Source organism: Capricornis sumatraensis, chromosome 3 (genome assembly GCF_032405125.1).
Source record: "Capricornis sumatraensis isolate serow.1 chromosome 3, serow.2, whole genome shotgun sequence".
In the NCBI taxonomy this organism is placed as follows: Eukaryota; Metazoa; Chordata; class Mammalia; order Artiodactyla; family Bovidae; genus Capricornis; species Capricornis sumatraensis.
The window spans coordinates 168,965,849-168,988,269 of NC_091071.1; the positions used below are offsets into that span (position 1 = coordinate 168,965,849).

General features: G+C 52.1%; 1 protein-coding gene across 1 annotated transcript in view; it reads right to left on the reverse strand.

The window, feature by feature from the left end:
• Positions 1-13,923: 13,923 nt before the first annotated feature.
• OPRD1 (opioid receptor delta 1) overlaps positions 13,924-22,421 on the reverse strand; it is a 42,937-nt gene continuing 34,439 nt past the window's right edge. Inside the window, exons 2-3 of the mRNA XM_068968149.1 lie at positions 17,283-17,632; positions 13,924-14,465 (exon numbers count right to left, since the gene is read on the reverse strand). Of these exons, the coding sequence (XP_068824250.1) occupies positions 13,924-14,465; positions 17,283-17,632 (892 nt within the window). The remainder of the gene's footprint in view (positions 14,466-17,282; positions 17,633-22,421) is intronic.

Sequence of the window (22,421 nt, forward strand, 5' to 3'; positions counted from 1 at the left end):
CTGTATGTGGGTCAAGAAGAAACATTTAGAACCAGACAAGGAACAACTGACTTATTCAAAAGTGGGAAAGGAGTACGACAAGGCTATATATTGTCACCCTGCTTAGTTAATTTATATGCAGAGTGTGTGCTGTTGCTCAGTAATGTCTGACTCTTTGCAACCCCATGGACTGTAGCACACCAGGCTCCTCTGTCCATGGGATATCCTGGCAAGAATACTGGAGTAGTTTGCCATTTCCTACTCCAGGGGATCTTCTTGACCGAGGGATCGAACCCCAGTTCTATATGCAGAGTACATCATGTGAAATGCCGGGCTGAATGAATCACAAGCTATAATCAAGTTTGCTGGGAGAAATACCACCAACCTAACAAAAGCAGATGATACCACTCTATAGCAGAAAGTGAAGAGGAACTAAACAGCCTCTTGATGAAGGTGAAAGAGCAAAGTGAAAAACCTGGCTTGAAACTCAACGTTAAAAAACTAAGATCATGGCATCTGGTCCCATCACTTCCTGGCAAATAGAAGGGGAAAAAAGTGGAAGCAGTGACAGATTTTATTTTCTTGGGCTCCAAAATCACTGTAGACAGTGACTGAAGCAATGAAATTAAAAGATGCTTCCTCCTTGGAAAGAAAACTATGACAAACCTAGACAGTGTATTAAAAAGCAGGGACATTACATTGCCGACGAAGGTGCATAGAGTCAAAGCTATGGTTCTTCCAATAGTCATGTACAGATATGAGAGTTGGTTCATAAAGAAGCCTAAGTGATGAAGAATTGATGCTCTCGAACAGTGGTGCTGGAGAAAGACTCTTAAGAGTGCCTTGAACAGCAAGAAGATCAAGTCAGTCAGTCCTAAAGGAAATTAACACTGAATAGTCATTGGAAGGTCTGTTGTTGAAGCTCCAAAACTTTGGCCACCTGAAGCAAAGAGCAGACTCATTGGAAAAGACCCTGATGATGGGCAAGATTGAGGGCAGGTGGAGAAGGGGGCGACAGAGGATGAGATGGTTAGATAGCATCAGCGACTCAGTGGACATGAATTTGAGGAAGCTCTAACCTGGCATGATACAGTCCATGAGTTCACATAGAGTCTGACATAACTTAGTGACTGAACAGCAAAGAAATAAAAAATGCCTGTAGCCACTCAGGGCTTCCCAGGTGGCGCTAGTGGTAAAGAACCAGCCTGCCAATACAGGAGACATAAGAGACATGGGTTCAATCCCTGGGCCGGAAAGATCCCCTGGAAGAGTGCACGACAACCTACTCCTGTATTCTTGCCTGGAGATCCCATGGACAGAGGAGCCTGGCGGGCTACGGTCCATAGGGTTGCAAAGAGTCGAACACAACTGAAGTGACTTAGTACGCATGCATGTAGCCACTCAAGGCTACAGGACACATGTGGGAAGAAGGGAAAGTCAGAATGAAAAGAGACGGTGCTCTTAACCAACTGAAGTTAATGTATTTCACTTTGCAAATTTTATGGATATTTACAACCTTGTGAACATAAGGCCGGGGTCCTTCCTAGGGAAGGACCTATGCAAGTGTGAAGCCTTGACTGACACATAAACCTCATGGTGAGTCCACCCCTAGGCTTGACAGGGTCAAGTATTAGGCATACATGGGAGATGTGGGAATTCTGAAGCCAGAGCAGGAGCTGGGTTCATGTCTCCCGACCAATCCCGTTTACCCCAGCCCCACTGCCATACCCCACAGGCAGGCTGTTTACCCATGTCCTCCAGAGCTACCGACCTGGACCTTGTGTGTGGCACATCCTAACAGCTAGGTTGCTCCAGCCAGGACTGCTCAGGGATCTTCTGTTCCATCCAGTCCAACCCTCATTTGCTTTCCAGACTTGGAGGTCCCAGGCCACAAGCCCCAGGAAGCCTTCTCTGCCTGCCCTCGCCTCCCCAGGCAGTGCCAGCACTGTGCTTGGCACTGAGGCCTTTGGTCTGTACAGAGATGTTGTCTGAATCCCTGCTCTGCTGTCCGTAGGGTGTCGTCACGTGTGGTCAGCCTAGATGGACATCCTAAGGCCCTCCTCTTCAGCGAGGCCTGGGGGGTGGAGGGTGAGGACAAAGAAAGGACTCAGACCCAGTCCCAGCCCTCCTCTAGCTCATAATCTGGTGGTCAGGTAAGACCGAGACTGAGTCTTAAAATTTTCAGGCCTGGCAGTAACCTTGAGATTGACAAGTCCAAGTGATTATCAAACTCATTTAGCTACAGACGCTCAGTGTAAGAAACAGAGAGAAGCAGGACTGTGCTGAGTGAAGCGATGAATGTAAGAGGATATGGAAATTCTGTTTGCTTGGCCTCCCCCAGCTCTTCTAAGAAACTAAGAGTTGAAACCACTAAGATCAAGTTCTTTGTTTTAACAGAGGCCTAGCAAGGATAACGGATGTGACCAAGGTCACAGAACAAGTTAGTAGCCAACGATGTATTCAAACCTAGTGAAACTGTACCCCATAGGATTGAAAAATCCTGAAACCAGGCCGCATAGGGTTAACAGAAACTGGTAACTAATAGAAATTCTTGGGCTTGTCTTACAGAACAGCAGGTAAGGGAATGGTTTGGAAAAAAAAAAAAAACAACCAACCCTCTGCTTGTAACCTGCCTCCACTGACCAAGCTCACTTAATTATTTTCTGACTCCTTAATCACCCCTATAGATAACACCTCTGACATATGGGTCACTACAGTAACAGGAGCTTATGTTGTTTTCCAGGAGCTTGGAGTCAGCTCCCATCCAGTTCAAGCTGGCTAGGACTGGATCAGACCACTCACCCTAAAACTGGGCCTGCACAGAAGTCAGATGAATGACCTTTGGACAACAGAGGCCAAAAACTCCACCCTCAGATCATGCTAAGCACCTCCATTGTTGAGCATACATCCTAGAAAGAAGCCATGCCACTCACCTGCACAGAACCCTGATTACCTCACCTTTCCCCCACCTCCAATCACCTTTCCCAATGCCGAGACCCTGCTTCTTTATCCCATAAATATCCCCAGCCCTTCACCTTCAGGGAGGCAGATCTGAGATTTCTTCTCCTGTCTCCTCACTTGGCTGCCTTGTGAATAAACCCTTTCTCTGCTGCAAATAGTGGCAGATTTTGTATTTTTTGAGCTCCAGACTCACTATGGATGGTGACTGTGCCATGAAATTAAAAGACCTTGCTCCTTGGAAGAAAAGCTATGACAAACAGCATATTAAAAAGCAGAGACACTACTTTGCTGAAAAAGGTCCATAAAAGCTATGGTTTTTCCAGTGGTCATGTATGGATGTGAGAGTTGAACCATAAAGAAGACTGAGCGCCAAAGAATTGCTGCTTTCGAACTGTGGTGCTGGAGAAGACTCTTGAGAGTCCCTTGGACAGCAAGGAGATCCAACCAGTCCATCCTAAAGGAAATCCTGAATATTCATTGGAAGGACTGATGCTGAAGCTGAAGCTCCAATAGTTTGGCTACTTGACGCGAAGAACTGACTCACTGGAAAAGACCCTGATGCTGAGAAAGACTGAGGACAGGAGGAGAAGGGGATGACGGGACGAGATGGTTGGATGGCATCACCGACTCAATGAACCAGTTTGAGCAAACTCCAGGAGATAGTGAAGGACAGGGAAACCTGATGTGCTGCAGTCCATGGGGTCGCAAAGATTCAGACATGACTTAGCAACTGAACAGCAATAACTGCTGCAAACTTCTGCATCTCAGCATCTGACATGCTGCATGTTAAGCAGATGAACCTGGTTCAGTAGCACCAAGTCTGTCTGCCCAGGTTTCAGGCTGTCTTTGCTCAGCCTCAGTACTGGACAGTCAGGGCTGAACCATCCTTCCCACCCCTGACTCACATCTCCCTCCAGTCTCATTCTGGATTCTGTATCCACTCAGCACAGCCAGGATGGTGAAGAGCTCAAAGTGGTCCCAGGGGCCATGGGAGTGGGACAGCAAGGAAGAGGGGCCCTTTTGGAGCCTATGCTGAAAAAGAGGAAAGACTGGACTTTTGTCTGTTTGCTCACTGCTTATCCTCTGTCTTAGCACAGAGCCTGCCACTCTGTCGGCATTATTAGTTGAATGAATGGATATGAGTTAGCAGCCCAGGGGATTCTTCTTGGGTGGGGAAATCATCCCTCCAGGTTGACCTCATCCATCTCTGGGTGTTTCTGGTCCTCTGGGGGTCGGAATCTGGGCTGGACTTCCTGTAGGTCTTAGTAAATATTTCAGCTTCCTTGTGTCTTCCTTCTCTTTCTCTCTGGAGCAATGTCCTATCAGAGGAAGCTGTTGTGTGACTTTGGGCAAGTCACTTCCACTCTCTGAGCCTCCAGCTCCTCATTTGTCAAAAATACTCACTTTAAGGTGTTTTTAATTATTCATTTTAAATATTTATTATGACCTTCCATGTGCCAGGCACTGCATAAGGCCCATGGGGTAGAAAGAATAAAAGTGGTAATAACTTGAAAGGATAAGAGTGCCTGGTACATGGTCAGTCAGTTATAGTTCTCCATGCTCATCCAATATTCCCAACAGAATGCCCCCCCTCATTCAAGACCCTCTTTCAGGAACCAGTTCCAGTCTACAGCTTCCAGGCATGAGAAAACTTGCCAGGGGGATCAGCTGTGGACGGCAGAACAGGGGAAAGAAGTGGGGACCAAATAAGGGTGCTAATGCCACACAAGACCAGTAGGTGGCAGAAGCGTCCCGGAAGTGAGCTTGTCTCCTTGTTCGGTTCAGTCCATCAGTCGTGTCCACTGTATCCGACTCTTTGCGACCCCATGGACTGCAGCACGCCAGGCCTCCCTGTCCATCACCATTTCCCGGAGTTCACTCAAATTCATGTCCATTGAGTGGGTGATGCCATCCAACCATCTCATCCTCTGTCGTCCCCTTCTCCTGCCCTCAATCTTTCCCAGCATCAGGGTCTTTTCAAATGAGTCAGCTCTTCACATCAGGTGGCCAAAGTATTGGAGTTTCAGCTTCAACATCAGTCCTTCCAATGAACACCCAGGACTGATCTCCTTTAGGATGGACTGGTTGGATCTCCTTGCAGTCCAAGGGACTCTCAAGAGTCTTCTCCAACACCACAATTCAAAAGCATTAATTCTTCGGCACTCAGCTTTCTTTATAGTCCAACTCTCACATCCATACATGACTGCTGGAAAAACCATAGCTTTGACTATACACACCATTGTCGGCAAAGTAATGTCTCTGCTTTTTAATACGCTGTCTAGGTTTGTCATAGCTTTTCTTCCAAGGAGCAAGTGTCTTTTAGTGACACAGAGTGCAGACCCTATTTCAGAGGGTTCTAGAATCATGGTGGACCTCCAGGGGCTCCCCTGGGTAAAGGGAGTACTTTCAAATGTTAACAGAATGGGGAACTATGGGTAATGTTTCCTCCTTTTTAAGTTTATTCTCAGTCTCTATAATGAGCATTCTATAATGACTGCAAACATCACTGAAGAAAAAAAAAACAAAAAACCCTGTGTTCCCTTCCACCATATTCCCTTCCACCATATTTCCTTCCCCCTCCCCACACCCCTTTAGGAAACAGCTAGGTTCCGGAGTCTGGGCAGTGCTGTGGGGGCCCAGCCGCCTTCTGAGAAAGGGCAGTCTTGCTTAGCATGGGGGTGGGGTGGGGGTCTGAGGGCAGCTACAAGATATCCCAGCAGGGCCAAGGGTCAGCACAGAGCAATCCAGGAAGGCTTCCTGGAGGCAGTGGAAGCGGCGCTGACCTGGAAGGGTGATGACGTTGGCACCTGAGAGAAGCCTGCACCATCTGCCCCATTTCTCTGAGAACTGCCCGCCCTTGGGCTGGGCCTCGGCAGCCCCGTCCCTGTAGAGGGTCCCCTTCTTTCTCCAAGGGCGTTTGAGGTGGTGGACAGGCAAGACTGAACTCAGGCTCCTAGCATCCTCCACTGGGAAGGAGCACGGAGAAGTCATCTGGACTTTTCAGGCAACTGGAAGCTATTGAAGGTGAAAAGCAGAGTATGTTTCCCCATCAATAATAACGTGCCCCTACACGACAGCTGCTATCTTGTTGGGTCCTGAAGAGAATCCTGGTTACAGTAACTGCTCTCCTATTTTACAAATAAAGAAAGAGATGCCCGGAGTGGTCCCGCAGACATGCTTTTCCTCGGGGCATTCATACAGCGGTGAAGAAAGAAAATCGCTAGCGTGCACATACTCAAACGCCTAAAGCTCTGGTGCGCGCTTCCCTCTCCCCTTCCCTACCCCCCGCCCCCGCCCCCGCCCCCTCCCGCCCACACACCCTCAGAGCTGTTCTTTGCAGCCTCAGGGAGGACTGGCTCTGAGCAGAGCTGTAGGGCCTCTGGGAGGTTCTCTGAGGAGACAGAGGCCAAGCAGTCAAGCCCCCTTCCTCCCCGGAGCAGCCTGGTAGCCCCGCCGCCGTTGCCGCCCACACTGCCGCTGGGGGGCGCGGTTGAGCTCCGAGTCTCCCCCGTGTTGGACCTCACCGCCTCGACACAGCAGGCCCCAGGTGGGCAGCCCAGGACCAGGGCTCCGGGCTCAGAAGGAGGCTGTCTCGAGGGGAAGAGGGGCTCTGTGCCCTGATGCGTTCTTCAGGACCTGGTCTCACACGGCGGGGAGGCAGGTCCTGGGACAGGAAGTCCACCTTCCAGAGTTACGGAGTAACCTCGGGGCCAGCACCTGTTTGGGGAGAACCGTGAGGAGGTGGGGACGCTCTCCGAGGCTTCAGGCTCTGACTCCCGCTCCCACCGCTGCCTTGAACGCGCACAGAAGAGATTCGGGTCTTCTATGACCAAAGTCTCCCCTGGTGGCTCAGCTGGTAAAGATATCCGCCTGCAATGCGGGAGACCTGGGTTCGATCCCTGGGTTGGGAAGGTTCCCCTGGAGAAAGGAAAGGCTACCCACTCCAGTATTCCGGCCTGGAGAATTTGATGGACTGTGTAGTCCATGGGGTCGCAAAGAGTCGGACACGACTGAGAGACTTTCACTTTCATGACCAAAGGCAAGGCCATTGTAGGGCAGGTGGGAGGGGAGGGAGGGAGAGGGCATTAGTGGGAGCCCCAACAGGCTTGTGAGCATGTGGGCCTTAGATTAGGGGGGTGGGCCACAGGGAAGAAGGTGGAGTCAATCTGGAGGGAAGGGGTGGGGCACATGCCAGGAAGTGGCTACAGCTGTCTCTTGTGTCGCCTTCTTCCATCAGATCAGGTTTTGACACCGGCTCAGTAGTTGCGGTTGGCTTAGTTGCCCTGAGTTATGTGGGATCTTAGTTCCCTGACCAGGGATCGAACCCATGTCCCCTGCATTCTTCACCACTGGACCACCAGGGAAGTCCCAGATGGGGTCCTTCAGGACAGTGTCACGTCACCCTCTGAGTCAGGTCCTGAGGGTGGGGCTATACTTTCCCCTCTGTGAGCGGGCAGGTCTAGGTCATCCCCCCACAAACTGGGCTCCCCTCATGAGAGGATCACAGTGGGTGAGCAAAAGAAACAGCCAGAGATTGCAGACACTGAGAACAGGGCTCACTTTATTGGGAAAACAGAAAGTTGGTTCCTTGGTCCCCAAATGGAACCTGGGAGAGGCAAAAGCCAGGTGTCTGAGTCAAGCTTCGTTTCTGGCACACCTGCCTCCCTCACCCACAAAGGGGGCCAACTCCAGTGACACACACTGGACCCCTAGAGGGACTCTGGTTCTCCCAGTTTCTGGCAAATGCCCAGGGCATTTTATCAATAGATGTCTGTTTCTGGGATCAAAGAACATGAGGGAAACATCTCTTTCTCTCCCAGGAAGGCAGTGCCCTCAGAATCCATCAAGCCATGTCCCTCAGAGAGGGACAGAGCCCTGCTCAGGGGCACACAGCAAGTGGGAGATGGAGAGTCAAACCCATGTTCCCTGTCTACTGGCTTGAGACTCGTTTCAAGAGGAGACTCTAGAAGATGAGCCCATTGGATGGATGTCGCCTGCACTGACACCTGCCCGGGGACTCCATCCCCGTGACTCAACCATGCAAGCCAGGAGGCCCAGGCCAGTGCCACCTGGGGACATATCTTCCCTCCCAGGCTGTGCCCCAATCTAGGGTCTCGGAGACCCAGCGAGGACCCAGGGAGACAGCTCTGTCGACGGTACTTGGGGAGAAGACATCCTCTCGAAGTTTGCTTCTCCAGTGTGTGCTGTCCCACCTTCTGAAACTCAAACTCAAGCAGATGGCTAAAAAGGAAAGTTCTTTGCTCCTGACCAACCTACAGCATTCAGAGACGGGGTCGGAGCAGGGATCAACAGGAACATTAGATAATGTTAAAAAGCTCCATTTTTTGAGCACTCACTGCACGCCAAGCACCTCTCTCCTCCACTCAGTAGAACAACTACTGTGTGTCGTTGCAGTTCAGTTTCCAGGAACGCTTGTGTGACCAAGACAGACAGGTCCTTCACTCATAGCTTCTTTGTAAATCCCCACAACTTCTTACCAGGGGCGCAGCATCATCCACGATGGACAAAATGGGCTTAAGGAGTGAAGGGACTTCCCGAGGTCACACAGCACAGACATGGTAGGCAGTCCAGAAATTCACAGGACAAAGCAGTCTTCTGAGGCGGGGGGCGGGGGGGGTTGGGGGGGGTGGGGGCTGGACGGGAGAGAAGCCACTGCCAAAGTCAGAGCAGTTTCTCGGGCGGCCAGCTGATGCCCCTGCTGCCCAGGTGATGAGACACAAAGCCTACCAGGGAGGGTGCTCCGTTCACACTTGTGAGCTGGACGTGAGGGTCTCCCTAGTACCCCTTCGTGTGATCACAGAGTGTCTGTTTGGGAGTCAAGCAAGCAGAGGAAGGGGACTTGACAGACCCAAGACAGCATTCTAGCTGGACCAGCCATGGACCAGCTGTGTGGCCTTAGGCAAGTCATTGCCCTCTCTGAGCCTCAGCTTTCTCACCTGTAAAATAGGGGTAACAGTAATGCCTATTCATAGTTATGATGTGAAGATGAAGTGTTACCCCACGTCTAGTGCCTAGAACAACAAAGGGCCCTATGTGCTGTCTGTATTCCCTGTTGTGATGACACTGGCTTCTCACCGAGATGGGGATGCGAAGGCACTCCGTGTCCCGGAAGAGCTGCACACAGGTGGGGCTCGTGACAGGTGCCGCTGATGAACCAGAGACTGAGCAAGCCCCAAGCCTAGCGCTCTGCTCCATCAGGAGGTCCATCCTGACCGCATCAGCTCCCCTCCGGCTACCATTCTGAATTTCCAAGCTGCCCGCCCCGAGAACCACCCAGCCTGCAATTTGAGCCCCTACTAGAGACTCCTCACCCATCACCTGCCCTGACTGTACTATGTGCGCAGTGCCCAGAAATGAAATAAAGGGAGAGATGATGATGAGTAAATAAATGATAAGAGAAAAGGGTGTGTGTGTGTGTGTGTGTGTGTGAGTCCTAAAGTCAGGATCCAAGGGGACCACTTCCTAGGGGTTTTGGAGCCCCTGAGCTGACTCCCAGCCTGGATCTGCGGTAGTTGCTAGGCGGGAAGGCAGGCAGAGGCCAGGCTGAGGATCTGCTGCTGACGACCAAGGGGCTGGTCTTGGGCCAGGGGCCCAGCAGAGGCCCAACCTGGACTGTTGCTCCTCCCCTCTTAGGACATGGTGACCCCTCTTCATGTTGGGGAACATCTCAAATTCCAAGCCAAGCAAACCTCCCTAGACAGCAGCCTCTGGCACCCCCATTCTTATTATAGGAGAACCCTGGCTTGGAGGCCTACTACGCGCCCTGGTGGCTCAGTCGGTAAAGAATCTGCCTGCAGCGCAGGAGACTCAGGTTTGATCCCTGGGTCGGGAAGATCCCCTGGAAAAGGAAATGGCAACCCACTTCAGTATCCTTGCCTGGAAAACCCCATGAACATAGGAGCCCGGTGGGCTGCAGTCCATGGGGTCGAAAAGAGTCGGGCACGACTGAGCGACTAACACTTTCACTTTTTGTGTGCCCTGTCTTTCCTTCAGAGAGGGCACTTGGAAGTGAAGCGACTTGCTTAAGATCCTAATGCTAGAAGTGGTCAAGAATCCGTCAAAATCAGGACACTTATTAGAAACTGAGCATCGTTATTAGAGGCTGACTCATTCCCTTGTCTTACGTCTAGGAGGAAGCAGAAGCACAGAGGGGGCAAATTCTTTACAGAGGTCACACAGCCAGACAGCTAACGTCAGAGCTGATTTCTGAATCCACTGTCGAGGCTTCCAGGCCACACCAAAGACTGAACCTGTAGGCTCCAGTTTACTCCCTTCACTCTCCTGCCCTCCCCACCCAACCTCTCTTACATGACACTTGACATTATCCATCACTCCCTCCCCCTGGGAACGCCCTCCTCCTCCGGTTTCCATGGTAGCACATTCAACCCATCCTCCTCCTGCCTCTCTGGCAGCTTCTCACTCTCCATAGTGGCGCCTGAGCCTAAAAAGCAGGGGATCCCCAGGCTGGGTCCCCCATCTCTGCTCTCTTCATCACTACCCCTGAAAGCTCACCTCCTTTTCCATCTGGGTCTCCAGCTCTGACCTCGCACAGCAACTCTACTTTTGAGTAATAATGGATACTTTCCACATGTTAATAGCTCATGTGCTGGGCCCTGTACATATATTAATTCATTAAATCCTCACAACAATCCCATGAAGGAAGTCCATTCTACAGATGAGGAAACTGGGACACAGAGAAGGGAAACCAAGCTCTGACTCCAGCTTTAACCACTACTTCTATTACAAGAAGAGATATGAAATTGTAGGACATTTTGAAACCAGAAGCAAAAACTTTCCTCCCACCTCTTGAAAAGAGGAGTGGAAATTTTGTAGGAAATCAGACCTACTCCACCGCTTTGAAAGCCCGGTGATGATCTAGAATTACATTGTCAATTTGCAGCTTTAAAATGAACCATGCACAATACACTTTGAAACTTGAAGATTTGGAGAGCTTCAGGAGGAACAAAAGTTCACGGAAAATTGCCCTTTTCCCTCAGATTTTTTCATTTAGTTTTAAGATTTCAAAAACTTCACCCCAGGATACTGGCTACTAAGGCTCTTCTACTTCAATGATGCTTGGAATTCACTGAAAACTTGGACCCTGGAGTTCCACTGACTTGAGTTCTGCTACCACAAATGGGCTCTGTGAATTAGGGGTAAGTGGTTGACCTCTCTGAGCCTGACTTCTTGTTTAAAATAAAGGCAGTATTACTCGCTCCACCGGGCTGTCATGGACCAGAGAAATGATGGGCATCAAGCTCATGGCATGGGGGCTAGCACACAGAAGCATTTGACTGGGCCCCACGCTTCCACTGCACACAACTTCTTGGGTTTACCAAGCGCTTGATCATTCTGTGCTTTTGCACACACTGCTCTCTCTTCTTGGTGGCTAAGTCCTAGTCATCCTTTAAGGCCCTCTGACCCTTTCCACCCTTCTCAGAATTGCTACAAATATGGGTTTCAGTAAAAAGCTAGAAAAGGCACTTCCCTGTGACACCCTCGCCCATCCTGGGGCTCCCTATCACCCCGCATGCATCACACTGAGATGCAAAGATTCATTTATGCTTTGGTCCAAGCATAGGCTCAGACCTTCTGAGGATGGGGCCATACTGGACTCACTTCTGAGTCTCAGTGCCCAGTGTGCACAGGAAGCAGATTTCAACACGTTTGCTTTACCTTAAATGCACATGGTCAGGACCCAGCCCCTGCTGATGCCAAGACAAAATTATATACCAGGACTGGTAACAAGCAGGCAGATCCAGACAGCCGCAAGAAATGGCAGTGACTGGGTCCAGAGCAGCCTCAAGACAGACCTGTCCTGGAGGGGTTGAAGGGGACCCAGTCTTTGCAAGGAGAATAAACAGCCCTGGCTCCAATGTCGCCTCCTTCAAGAGTCTTCCCTGGTTCCTAAATTGTCCCCTTTCTATGACATCTCCAGAAGGCACTAGCAGGAGGGGTCCCAAGTGATAATAACAAGTGTCCTGGAATGTGTCCCCTGCCTTGCTGAACCCCCACCCCATTCAGACACAGAGATCTTTATAGTCACAAGCTCCATTTGATCCAGGTGGATGGGGACCCCAGGCCTTGGTGGCTTAGCAGTCTGATTGGAGTGCTGGCTACGATCCAACATCTTCCAGGGCACTAGTGGAGCCACTTCTTGAAGGAAGGACATTCCCAGGTCTGGGGCTTCTCATCCTGAGAAGGTGACTATGTTTTGCCCACTAAGGGCACCCCTGCCCCTCTTGTTCCCAAGCCCACCTTGGTGCCTGAACCCCAACCCCCAGAATGCTAGTTCAGCCCCTGCTGGAGTGACAGCCTCCCAGAGAGGAGAAAGGCTTTTGTTCCAAGGAAATGACTGTCAAAGAGAGAAGAGGTATATCTTTTTTTTTTCCCCCTGTTTGAGACAAAGACGTCAATTTCTTTCCATCTGTCCCAAAAAGGGAAGAAAATTAAATTTGTTTTTACAAAGATGTCAGCACACAGCTTCAATAGGGAGTCAGGGTGTATGTGATCGAGGTAGTGTTGTGGAGAGAGGGGAGAGGTTGGGGGGATGGTGGAGACGAAGTTTGAGGTGGGGGACACAGAGAACAGACCAGACCCTGATAGAGGGGGAAGCAAAGATCTGGGGATGCCGGAATAAAATGCCAAACGAAAAGGAAAACTTCTATGCCTAACTCTGGTGGACCTGACCCTCAGCAGCTTGAATGGGGCAGCTCACGCAGGGGGTGGGGACCTGGGGACACAGACTGATGCCTGCACTGCAGTTAGAAAAGCCTTCTTCTCCCCAGTCCCTTCCAAGTCAGGTCCCAGGGCCAGGATGCAATTCATCAGACATACTGGGTGTAGTAGGCAGATGTTGGGAGAAGGGAGAGAGGATTTCTTGGAGGTTCTTATCAGGGTGCCAGTGTCTGAGAGGAGGAAAATGCCACCCTGGTGCTTTAGAAACCATCTCCCCACACACACACCCAGAGCCAGGGGCCTCCTACACTCTGGGAGCTATTAGCGTGGCCCTCTGTCCTCCAGCGCCTGGGCCAGAGAAGCCACAGCCGTGGGGACTCCCAAAGTGTCCTCCCTGTGGCTTAAGGACCTAACTTCAAAGTAGAAGCCCCCTCCCTCTGCCTCAGCCCCCCTCACCAGCCTTTGGCACAGAGGCCGACTGGCAGCTCTGGTTTGGGATCCGCAAGCCCTCCTGACTCCTCCCCGTGGGGACCCCGCCCCAGCTGAGGCCCCTCTTGCTTGCTACCCTGTCCCGCAACTCCACTGTCCCATCTCAAGCTCCACTTCGATGCTGCACCTCCCCTGCCCCTTCCAGGGAAACGACTGTCGAGGAGAGAAAAGGTGTATCGTTTCTAGTTTATTTTCTCTTCGTTCATAAAAATGGCAAACTGGGCCTGGACTTCGGCGAGCCCCGCCCCTTTCTGGAACTTTGGGCTGGGACTCGACCCCAAGCTGCGGCCCCATAGTTTGTACACGGGCCCTCTCTCCCAGCCCCGTCCGGAGCTGGAGCGTCAGCCTCACGGTCTCGTTCTTCAACTCAGCCCCACAGGAGGCCCCTCCCCATCACACTAGGGCCGATCTTGAAGCTCGATTCTACCGTCCTCAGCACCGGTCCTCCTCGGTCCTGGGCCGGGTCTCAGACCAGACTCTCACTGCCGCCAACCCAGCTCCAACTAGAACTCGTGGAAGGGGCCCCCATTTAGCCGCCCAATCCCAGAGCCACAGGTCCACTCCCCTGGGCTAGCGAGCTCCCCCTGCCCCAACCCAAAGCCTTTGACCTTGAGCTCGGCCTAGAGGCATCGCCCCGCCGTCCGGCCCACTCCCAGCCCATCCCAGACCAGCGATCCACCCCACGGTAGGGACCCCGCCCGCCCCACCCCGCGTCGTGGCCCCCGCCCCCACTAGGACTCCGCCTAACCGCCGGGTCCCTCCGGAGGGGCGCGTGGCGGGCCGGCCGGCCCCGGGTCAGGCGGCTGCGCCACCGCCGGGGCCGTCGGACGGGGTGCAGGCGGTGACCCGTTCGCGGGCCGTGGCTTCGCGGGCGCGGCTGAAGCTGCTGGGCTCCCGGCGGCCGCAGGGCATGCGGCAGAGCTGGCGGAAGCAGCGCTTGAAGTTCTCGTCGAGGAAGGCGTAGAGCACGGGGTTGAGGCTGCTGTTGGCGTAGCCAAGCGCGATGCACAGGTGCAGCGCGGCCACCACGAGCGGGTCGCGGCGGTCGATGTCCACCAGCGTCCAGACGATGACGAAGATGTGGATGGGGGCCCAGCACACCACGAAGGCGCCCACCACCACCAGCACCATGCGGGTGATGCGCCGCAGACTGCGGTCCTTCTCCTTGGAGCCCGAAAGCAGGCGCACGCTGCGCAGGCGCAGCAGCATGAGGCCGTAGCACACGGTGATGACCAGGATGGGCACGACGAAGGCGAAGAGGAACACGCAGATCTTGGTCACCGTGTCCCAGTACCAGCTGGGGTTGGGGAACTGGAGCATGCACACCACTGCTCCTTCTGAGCCAGGGAAAAAGGAAGGACACTGGGTGAGGGGCTGGTGGGCCCAAGGACTTCGTCTCCCTGCTCACCCACCCTTCTCGGCTTAGCCAAGCCCTGCTTGCCTCCTCCTGGCCTTTTCGATTCTTCTCCCTGCAATGTCCTCCATCACTTCTGCACTTGGTGAACTCCTACTCATCCTTCAAGACCCCAGCAAACTGGCCCTAACCAAGGAGGTCTGTTTTCTATAGTTTCTCCCAGTCCCTTTATCAGCTTATGTGCCGTGGGGAGCCATGATATAATGATAGAACTTAGCTCAAGCCCACTAAATGTCTATCATGATGATAACTGAAAACTCTGCACACATTTGCAAAGTAGCTCCAGTGGGGACAGTACTGCTAAGATTGACTTAGAGAGCATGTGTTAAGAGTGGGACTCAGGCCGTGCTAACTGTGTGATGTGGCCTGGGCAGATTGTTCAACCTCTACCAGAGTTTCCATAAAGTGGGACTAACAACAGTACCTAAACTCATAGGGTTGTTGTGAGGATCAAATGGGCCATGGTGTGGAAAGCATTTAGCACAGAATGGTTCAAACACTTGGCGCACTCACAGGGCAGAAACGTGGGACCCAGGGGTCAGAGCTAGGACGCAGATCTGCCAAGGACGCAGATCTCAGCTTCATGTCAAGAACGTTCTGACTGCCACTCTTGTCCACAGATAAGAGGGGATGGAATAAGCTCCCTTCTCCTGGAGTGTGGGCTCAGGCTGCATGAGCACCTTGGGGATGTTATGGGACTCAGACACAGGGCTGAGGCTGGCCCAGGGGGCTCCCAGGACCTCGTGGGATCCCGGAATCTGAGGACCCATCCAGGGGACTTGGAGCCTGAGAGCTGTAAGAAAGGGGCTGGGGTCCACAGACAGAGTGGGTCCACAGGATATCAGGCTGGCAGGACCACCAGCCACAACTGGACCCAAGGACTTTCATGATACAGATGGCAGAAGCAGGCCCAGAGGGAATAGCGCTTGTCCAAGGTCACACAGCAAGAAGCTTATAGAACTGAATGCCAATGGCACACACTTAGGGAGTGAGTGTATGTGTGTGAATGTGTGTGTGTGTATGAGAGAGAAAGAGAGTAGGGGGCGGGGGATGAGGAGGCCCATCTGGCCCAGCCCCCAGAAGGGCTGAAGTTAATGGCCTGTAAACCGAAGGCTGACAGTGAGGAATGAGGTCCAGTTGCTGAGTCAAATCACTCAGAGACTATATAAGGGCAGGAGACCTCTACCCTTGTGAGGGTCGAGGTGGCCAAGAAACTCCCCACCAAGCCCGTCCCTCTCCTACAACAGTGCAAACCTTCACCCTGGCGGCAAAAGGAGCAACAGTTATGGGGACAGGAACCTTGGGTTCTAGCCCAGATTCTACCAAATGTCTGCTAAATAAATCACCTGACCTCTCTGATTCTCAGTTTGCTTTCAGTCCAATGGAAGTAGGAGTCCCTGCCTTGTCTATCTCACAGGCTCAAATATTCTAATAGCTGCTATTTATTGGACCTTGACAATGAGCCAGGCCTTGTCCTAAGTGTTTCACAACCTATCATCTCATTTAATCTTTTCAACACCCCATGACAGAGCGTGGGTCAAGAGAGGTTAGTGACCAGTGTCTTTGCTGCTGCTAAATTACTTTTCCCATTTATATCAAGTTGGGGTCATGTAACCAGCTATCACTGGATTTCCCATGTGGCTCACTGGTAATTCGCCTGCCAATACAGGATCCCCTAGAGAAGGAAATAGCCACCTACTCTGGTATTATTGCCTGGGAAATCCCATGGGCAGAGGAGCCTGGCAGGACTACAGTCCATGGGATCACAAAAGAGTCGGACATGACTAAAACAACAACAACTAACCAGCTATCACTAGGAAGTAATGGGCCCTGCATTTACACCACTCCCTCATTCATCTGCTGGCCAGAGGCTAGTGCGTGCGTGTGTGCTCAGTCGCTTCAGTCGTGTCTGACTCTTTGTGACCTCATGGACTGTAGCCTGCCAGGCTCCTCTGTCCATGGGATTCTCCAAGCAAGAATACTGGAGTGGGTTGCCATGCCCACCTCCAGGGGATCTGCCTGACCTCGGGATCAACCCTCGTCTCCTGCATTGCAGGTGGATTCTTTATTCTTTGAGCCACCATGGAAACCCAGATGCCAGCACACTGTAGCCCAAACCATCATTTGGAGGCTGGATCCCTGATTGACTGTGTGGAGTAGAGCCCCTCCTCCACTTACACTGGACTGTGATGTGAGTGAGAAATAGACTTCTATTGCGTTAAGCTATGGCTGTTGTTACAGCAGCCACCCTGACTGATACAGGTAGCTACTATACTACACTAATTAGTACAGCATTTTACTCTGAGGAAATGTGCCTGTCATTCTATGCAGGCCATTCTCTAGGCCTTGCTTTGGTCATCTGGGCCAATGGGGTGGAAGGGAGTTTGGGATGGGATTGCAGATCTTATGGCCCCCACTGCTCACTGGTCACCCTCTCCCCACTGGCTATCCAGCCACACATCTGGCCATCCATAATCCCATTCATAAAATTTCTTTGGCCAACCACCCATATGACCACTGACCAGTCATTCATTCTCCCATCAGTCCACCACTCACATTCCCATTGGTTGATTATTCACACTCCCACTGGCCAGCCATCCACCCTTTCATTGATCAGCAACCCACACTCCATTGGTGATCCACCTACACCCACCCTGGTAAAAGGTCTACAAACCCACAGCAGCCTGTGTGCTGCCTCCCGTGGTCAGTGATCCGTACCAAGGCTCCCCTCCTCACTCACCCCGGGGGCGGGTCACAGCCATGACCATGATGGGTACACCGACACCGGAGGCCAGGACCCAGATGCAGATGTTGATCAGCTTGGCCTTGGCAGGGGTGCGGAAGTCCAGGGCCTTGACGGGGTGGCAGACGGCAATGTAGCGGTCAACGCTCATCATGGTGAGCGTGAAGATGCTGGTGAACATGTTGTAGTAGTCAATGGACAGCACGACCTTGCAGAGCAGCTCCCCAAAGGGCCATGTCTCCATCAGGTACTTGGCACTCTGGAAGGGCAGTGTGCTGGTGGCCAGGGCGTCTGCCAAGGCCAGGTTGAAAATGTAGATGTTGGTGGCCGTCTTCATCTTAGTGTACCTTAAAAGCAAGTGCATATATAATTGTTCCATTTCACGGATTTCAGTTTCACATGAAACTTACGGAGGGGAATGACTGACCCAAAGTGACAGGAAAGGGCAGAGGTGGGACTAGAACCCTATCTGATTCAGCATCACTCCTTTTCCACTATAACAGATTCAAAAGGAGTTCTCCAGCAGGGAGTAATTTTAGTAAGAAGGTACTCAAGGAAAAGCCCTTATCTTCTCAGGGGTTCTACGCAATATGCTTACATATAAAACTGGGCTCCAGAGGAAAACAGGTCTCAGTTCTAATACTGCCTCTACTATTTATTAGCTGAGTGACTCTGGGCTAGTAACTTGACCTCTCTAAGCCCTGGTGTCCATATTGTTAAGAAAAAAAAAAAGAGCGATACTTTTACCAACCTCATAGGGCTGTTATAAAATTTAATAACAGATGATAGAGCGTTTAGCCCTGAGCTCAGAGCACGGTAAGTGCTCAGTATATGACAGCTGTTATTATTCTCCATATATAAAAATGAAGCTGGGGGCTAGGCCAGAGTGACCTGACCCTCTGGCCTCTGCCACTGATCTGGCCTTTGGGGAATATGATTAGCCAACTCTGAAGAAGCCGAGACAAACTGGCTGGGGCCTCAGACTGCCTGGGTGTTCTCCAGGGTTGACCAGGGCTCCCAGTCGGTGGGCCTATCAAGGCCACCTTAGCCCCAGGTGGCTGGACTTCCTCAGCCGCAGGCAAGGGAAGCAGGTGACAGAGTCACACACCTGACCCAGGCCACGAGTCCAGCTGTCCAAACCAGATGTCTGCAGCCATGCCGGGCACTCAGAGCTCAGCAGCATCCTTCCTTGGTCTACTTGCTGCCAAGCTGCCAGCCCTACAGCTGGCCTCTTGTTGGGCCAACATTTACAGTCATGACCTCTCTTGTACTGAGGCCCAGGCTGGGCACCAGGTAGCCTGGAGGAGGCTAAATACACTGAAACAGACCGTCCCTGTGCAGCGTGATCATCACAGGAACACACAGACACAAAGGCAGGGGTAAGGATACCTTCCATGATCCTGGAATGATCTGAGAAACCCAGGGGAGGGTTGCATGAGCAACTCTTCAAATTTCAGAGCAAGAAGAGCCCAAAGAGATTGAGGGAAAGTTTTTACTACCCTGTGGTCCAGGGACTCCGGAGGGAATTACCAGAAGAGTCTGTGAGAAGTGCAGATTCTTAGACCGCACCCCACCCCAGATCTTCTCAGTCTTAATCTCTGGAAATCGGGCCTGGGGAATCTTCATCTTCAACCACACACCACACACACCACACACCACACACACACACACACACACACACACACACACACACGTGCGTGCTTCTCATGGACTTTAATGCTTGGGAAGCCCCTAAAGGGCTTCCCTGGTGGCTCAGTGGTAAAGAATACCTGCCAATGCAGGAGACATAGGTTTGATCCCTGCTTCAGGAAGTTTCCTTGGAGGAAAAAATGACAACCCACTCCAATATTCTTGCCTGGGAAACCCCATGGACAGAGGAGCCTGGTGGGCTACAGTCCGTGAGGTCTGAAAGAGACGGACACAACTGAAAGACTAAGCAACCACAATGCAGCCTAAAGCCCAGGCTGAGGGGAGGTGAGAAACTGATCCGAGGCCACAGAGCGACCATGGCGGACCAAGCTGAGAACTTGGCCCTCCTGGCGTCCAGATAGTGCTCTCTCCCCGCTCCACCAAGGCTGGAGCCACACCGCGCACCTCTGTTCCTCTGGGCCGAACCTGCCTGACAGCGGCCGAGTCTGGTGACCCCAGGATGAGCACGCCCAGTGTTTTGAATGACTGAACGAACTCACATCACCCAAGGTTGCTCCTTCACAAAGTGATTGATTTTCTTTTTTTTTTTTCTTTTTTGGTTTTAAGAAAAAAAAGGACTCTCATTGTCCTCCAGGGCCAGCAGCTGTCTCACTTCCTCCCGAAATAGCTGTCATTTGCCCTGGGGCTGGAGAAGCAAAAAGTTTTGCTCGGAGACAGCAGAATTGCAAGTCTCGGGAAGTCTGCCTTCAGCGGTGCGGGATCACAGCTGTGTGGGAGGCGGTCTCAACCCCACAGCTGACTCGTCTAATTTCACTTCTTTTACGCAGAACAATTAGAGGCTGTTCTCTGCCTGCTATTTTGATTTGTGAAGGATCCTTCAATTCCCAGAGGGGGAAAAAAAAAAAATTCCCAGAGGGGGCCAGGATAAGGGGAGTGGGTGATGAAGCTGCTGTAGCTGGCCCAGACAGGGCTGAGGCGCAGCCGACTCTGGGGGTCGCTGGGGCCCCGGTAGAGGGAGGGGGAACCTCACTGGCCACCAAGCCAGGTCCTCCTTGCCTCCTCAGTACCAGTCCTGCCACTTGACGGCTCTCAGCCCCCTAGGGATGGAGGTTTAGCCGCTAAGTCATGTCCGACTCTTGAGACCGCTTGGACTGTAGTCCGCCAGGCTCCTCTGTCCATGGGATTCTCAGTCCCCTAGGAGCTCCTCAAAGCCCTCTCCCCTACCGCCTCTCAGGCCTCAGCTCCCAGAACCTTCCTCCTGGTGGATGTCCCTTCTCCGCCCTCCCCGCCCCCGCCCCACAGCAGCCTCTTTGCTGTACCTTGGCCACATCAAGCCCATCCCACCTCAGGGCCACCAGACCACTCAGCCCAGAACCCCCATCCTCCATATTTTGCATGGCTTGTTCCTTCTTCTTCTTTTTTTTTGTGTGGCTGTGTTGGGTCTTAGTTGCAGCATGCAGAATCTTTATTTTTGGTTGCAGCAAGTGAGGTCTTAGTTGCAGCACCAGGGATCCCTGACCAGGGATGGAACCCAGGCCCCTGCACTGGAAGCTCAGAGTCTTAACCACTGGACCATCAGGGAAGTCCCCCATTCTTTCACTTAATCCAGGACTCTATTCAAATATCTCCTCAGAGCTGCTGCCTCAGTATCTTGGTACCCTCTCTCCCCTCCATCGCCTTGTGTGCGTGCATGCTAAGTCACTCGGTTGTGTCTGACTCTTTGCGACTCCACGGACTGTAGCCCGCCAGGTTCCTCTGTCCATGGGATTTACCAGGCAAGAATACTGGAGTGGGTTGCCACGCCCTCCTCCAGGGGATCTTCCCAACCCAGGGATCAAACCCGCGACTCCTTTACTGCTGACCCACCAGGGAAACCCCTCTATCTCCTTACACTGCTTCAGTCTTCTTTACGAAGACCGAAGTACAAACCACTGCCTGACTTTTATCTCCTTTGCTCCCCCTTTGCCTCTCTTACCCACGTAAGCTCCCTGAAGGTAGGGCACGTTCCCCATCTCGGACCCTGCTGTATCATCAGGCCTGCCAGACGAACAGCAGCTTCTCCATCAACATCCGTGGTACAGATGTCTTAGTCCAGGCCTCCTCCGCTTTCACGGGGACCATCACAGCAGCCTCCTGCCCCACCATTCATCCTCCACGTGAGTCAGGATGCTCACAGTAAAGGTGAGTTTGCTCAGGCAGATTCTACTCTATCCCTTATGATCCTTCCATGGCTTCCCATTGCCATCTGGATAAAAACCAAACTCCTCACACTGGCATTTCCTCTGGGTGGCCTCCCTCCCCACTGCGCCCGCCCACGCTGTCCAATCCCATCTGTGGTTCCCTCAGACGTTTGTTCGTTCTAGCATGCCCTCCCTCCGAAGAGCCAGCCACTGTGTTGGTTTGGCAGGAATCCTCCCGACTGCATACACGTGGTTTCTGCCAGTGTAATACAATGCCCTAGTGCCAAGACACTATAATGAAAACAGCTGCCCTTCTGCCCCACCTTATCTTTACTTCTCAGCCCTGCTCCCCAGAGCAACCACTTTTAATGTTTTTATTCTTCTAGTGATGACCTCCATAATTCTAAATAATATGTTTAAATGTCTATTTCTTGATGTATCTATTTTAGACAGTAGCTGTTGAAGTTTGTGTTCAGTTAAGTCAAGTTATGGGCTTCCCTGGTGGCTCAGTGGTAAAGAATCCGCCTGCCAGAGCAGGAGACGTGGGTTCGATCCCTGGGTGGGAAGATCCCCTGGAGAAGGAAACGGCTACCCAGTCCAGTATTCTTGCCTGAGAAATCCCATGGACAGGGAAGCCTAGGGGGACTACAGTGCATAGAGCTTTAAGAGTTGGACATGACCTAGTGACTAAACAACAATATGCACCAGTAACAGACAATCCCAACATCTCGATGGCTTCACACAGGAAAAAGCTTTATTTCTCACCCTTGCAGAATCCATTCAGTGTCTCCAGGACATCCATATTCGATGAGGCAGTTCGAGCCTGCTTCAATCTTGCGGCTCTGCTATCTTAACCCAAAGCTGCCTTGGCCACCACAGAGGGAGAGGGGACAGACACAGAGTCATCTAAGCTTCAGTCTAGCTGCAACACAGCACTTTCTCTTGAAGCTGACTCTCCAGAAGTAGTTATATTGGCCCCATCCAATTGCAAGGGACTGAAAAGTAATCTTTTGTGTGCCCAGAAGGAGGGAGAACCAAGTATTAGTGAATACTACTAAGTTCCTCCTTGTTGTTTAGTTGCTGAATCGTGTCAGACTCTTTTGCAACCCCAAGGACTGTAGACGCCTCTGTCCATGGGGTTTCCATGCAAGAACACTGGAGTGGGTTGCCATGCCCTTCTCCAGGGGATCTTCCCAACCCAGGGATCGAACCTGCATCTCCTGCATTGCAGGTGGATTCTTTACTACTGAGCCACCAGGGAAAGCCCCACTAAGGTCCTCCACAACTCTTTAATATGGCAAATAAG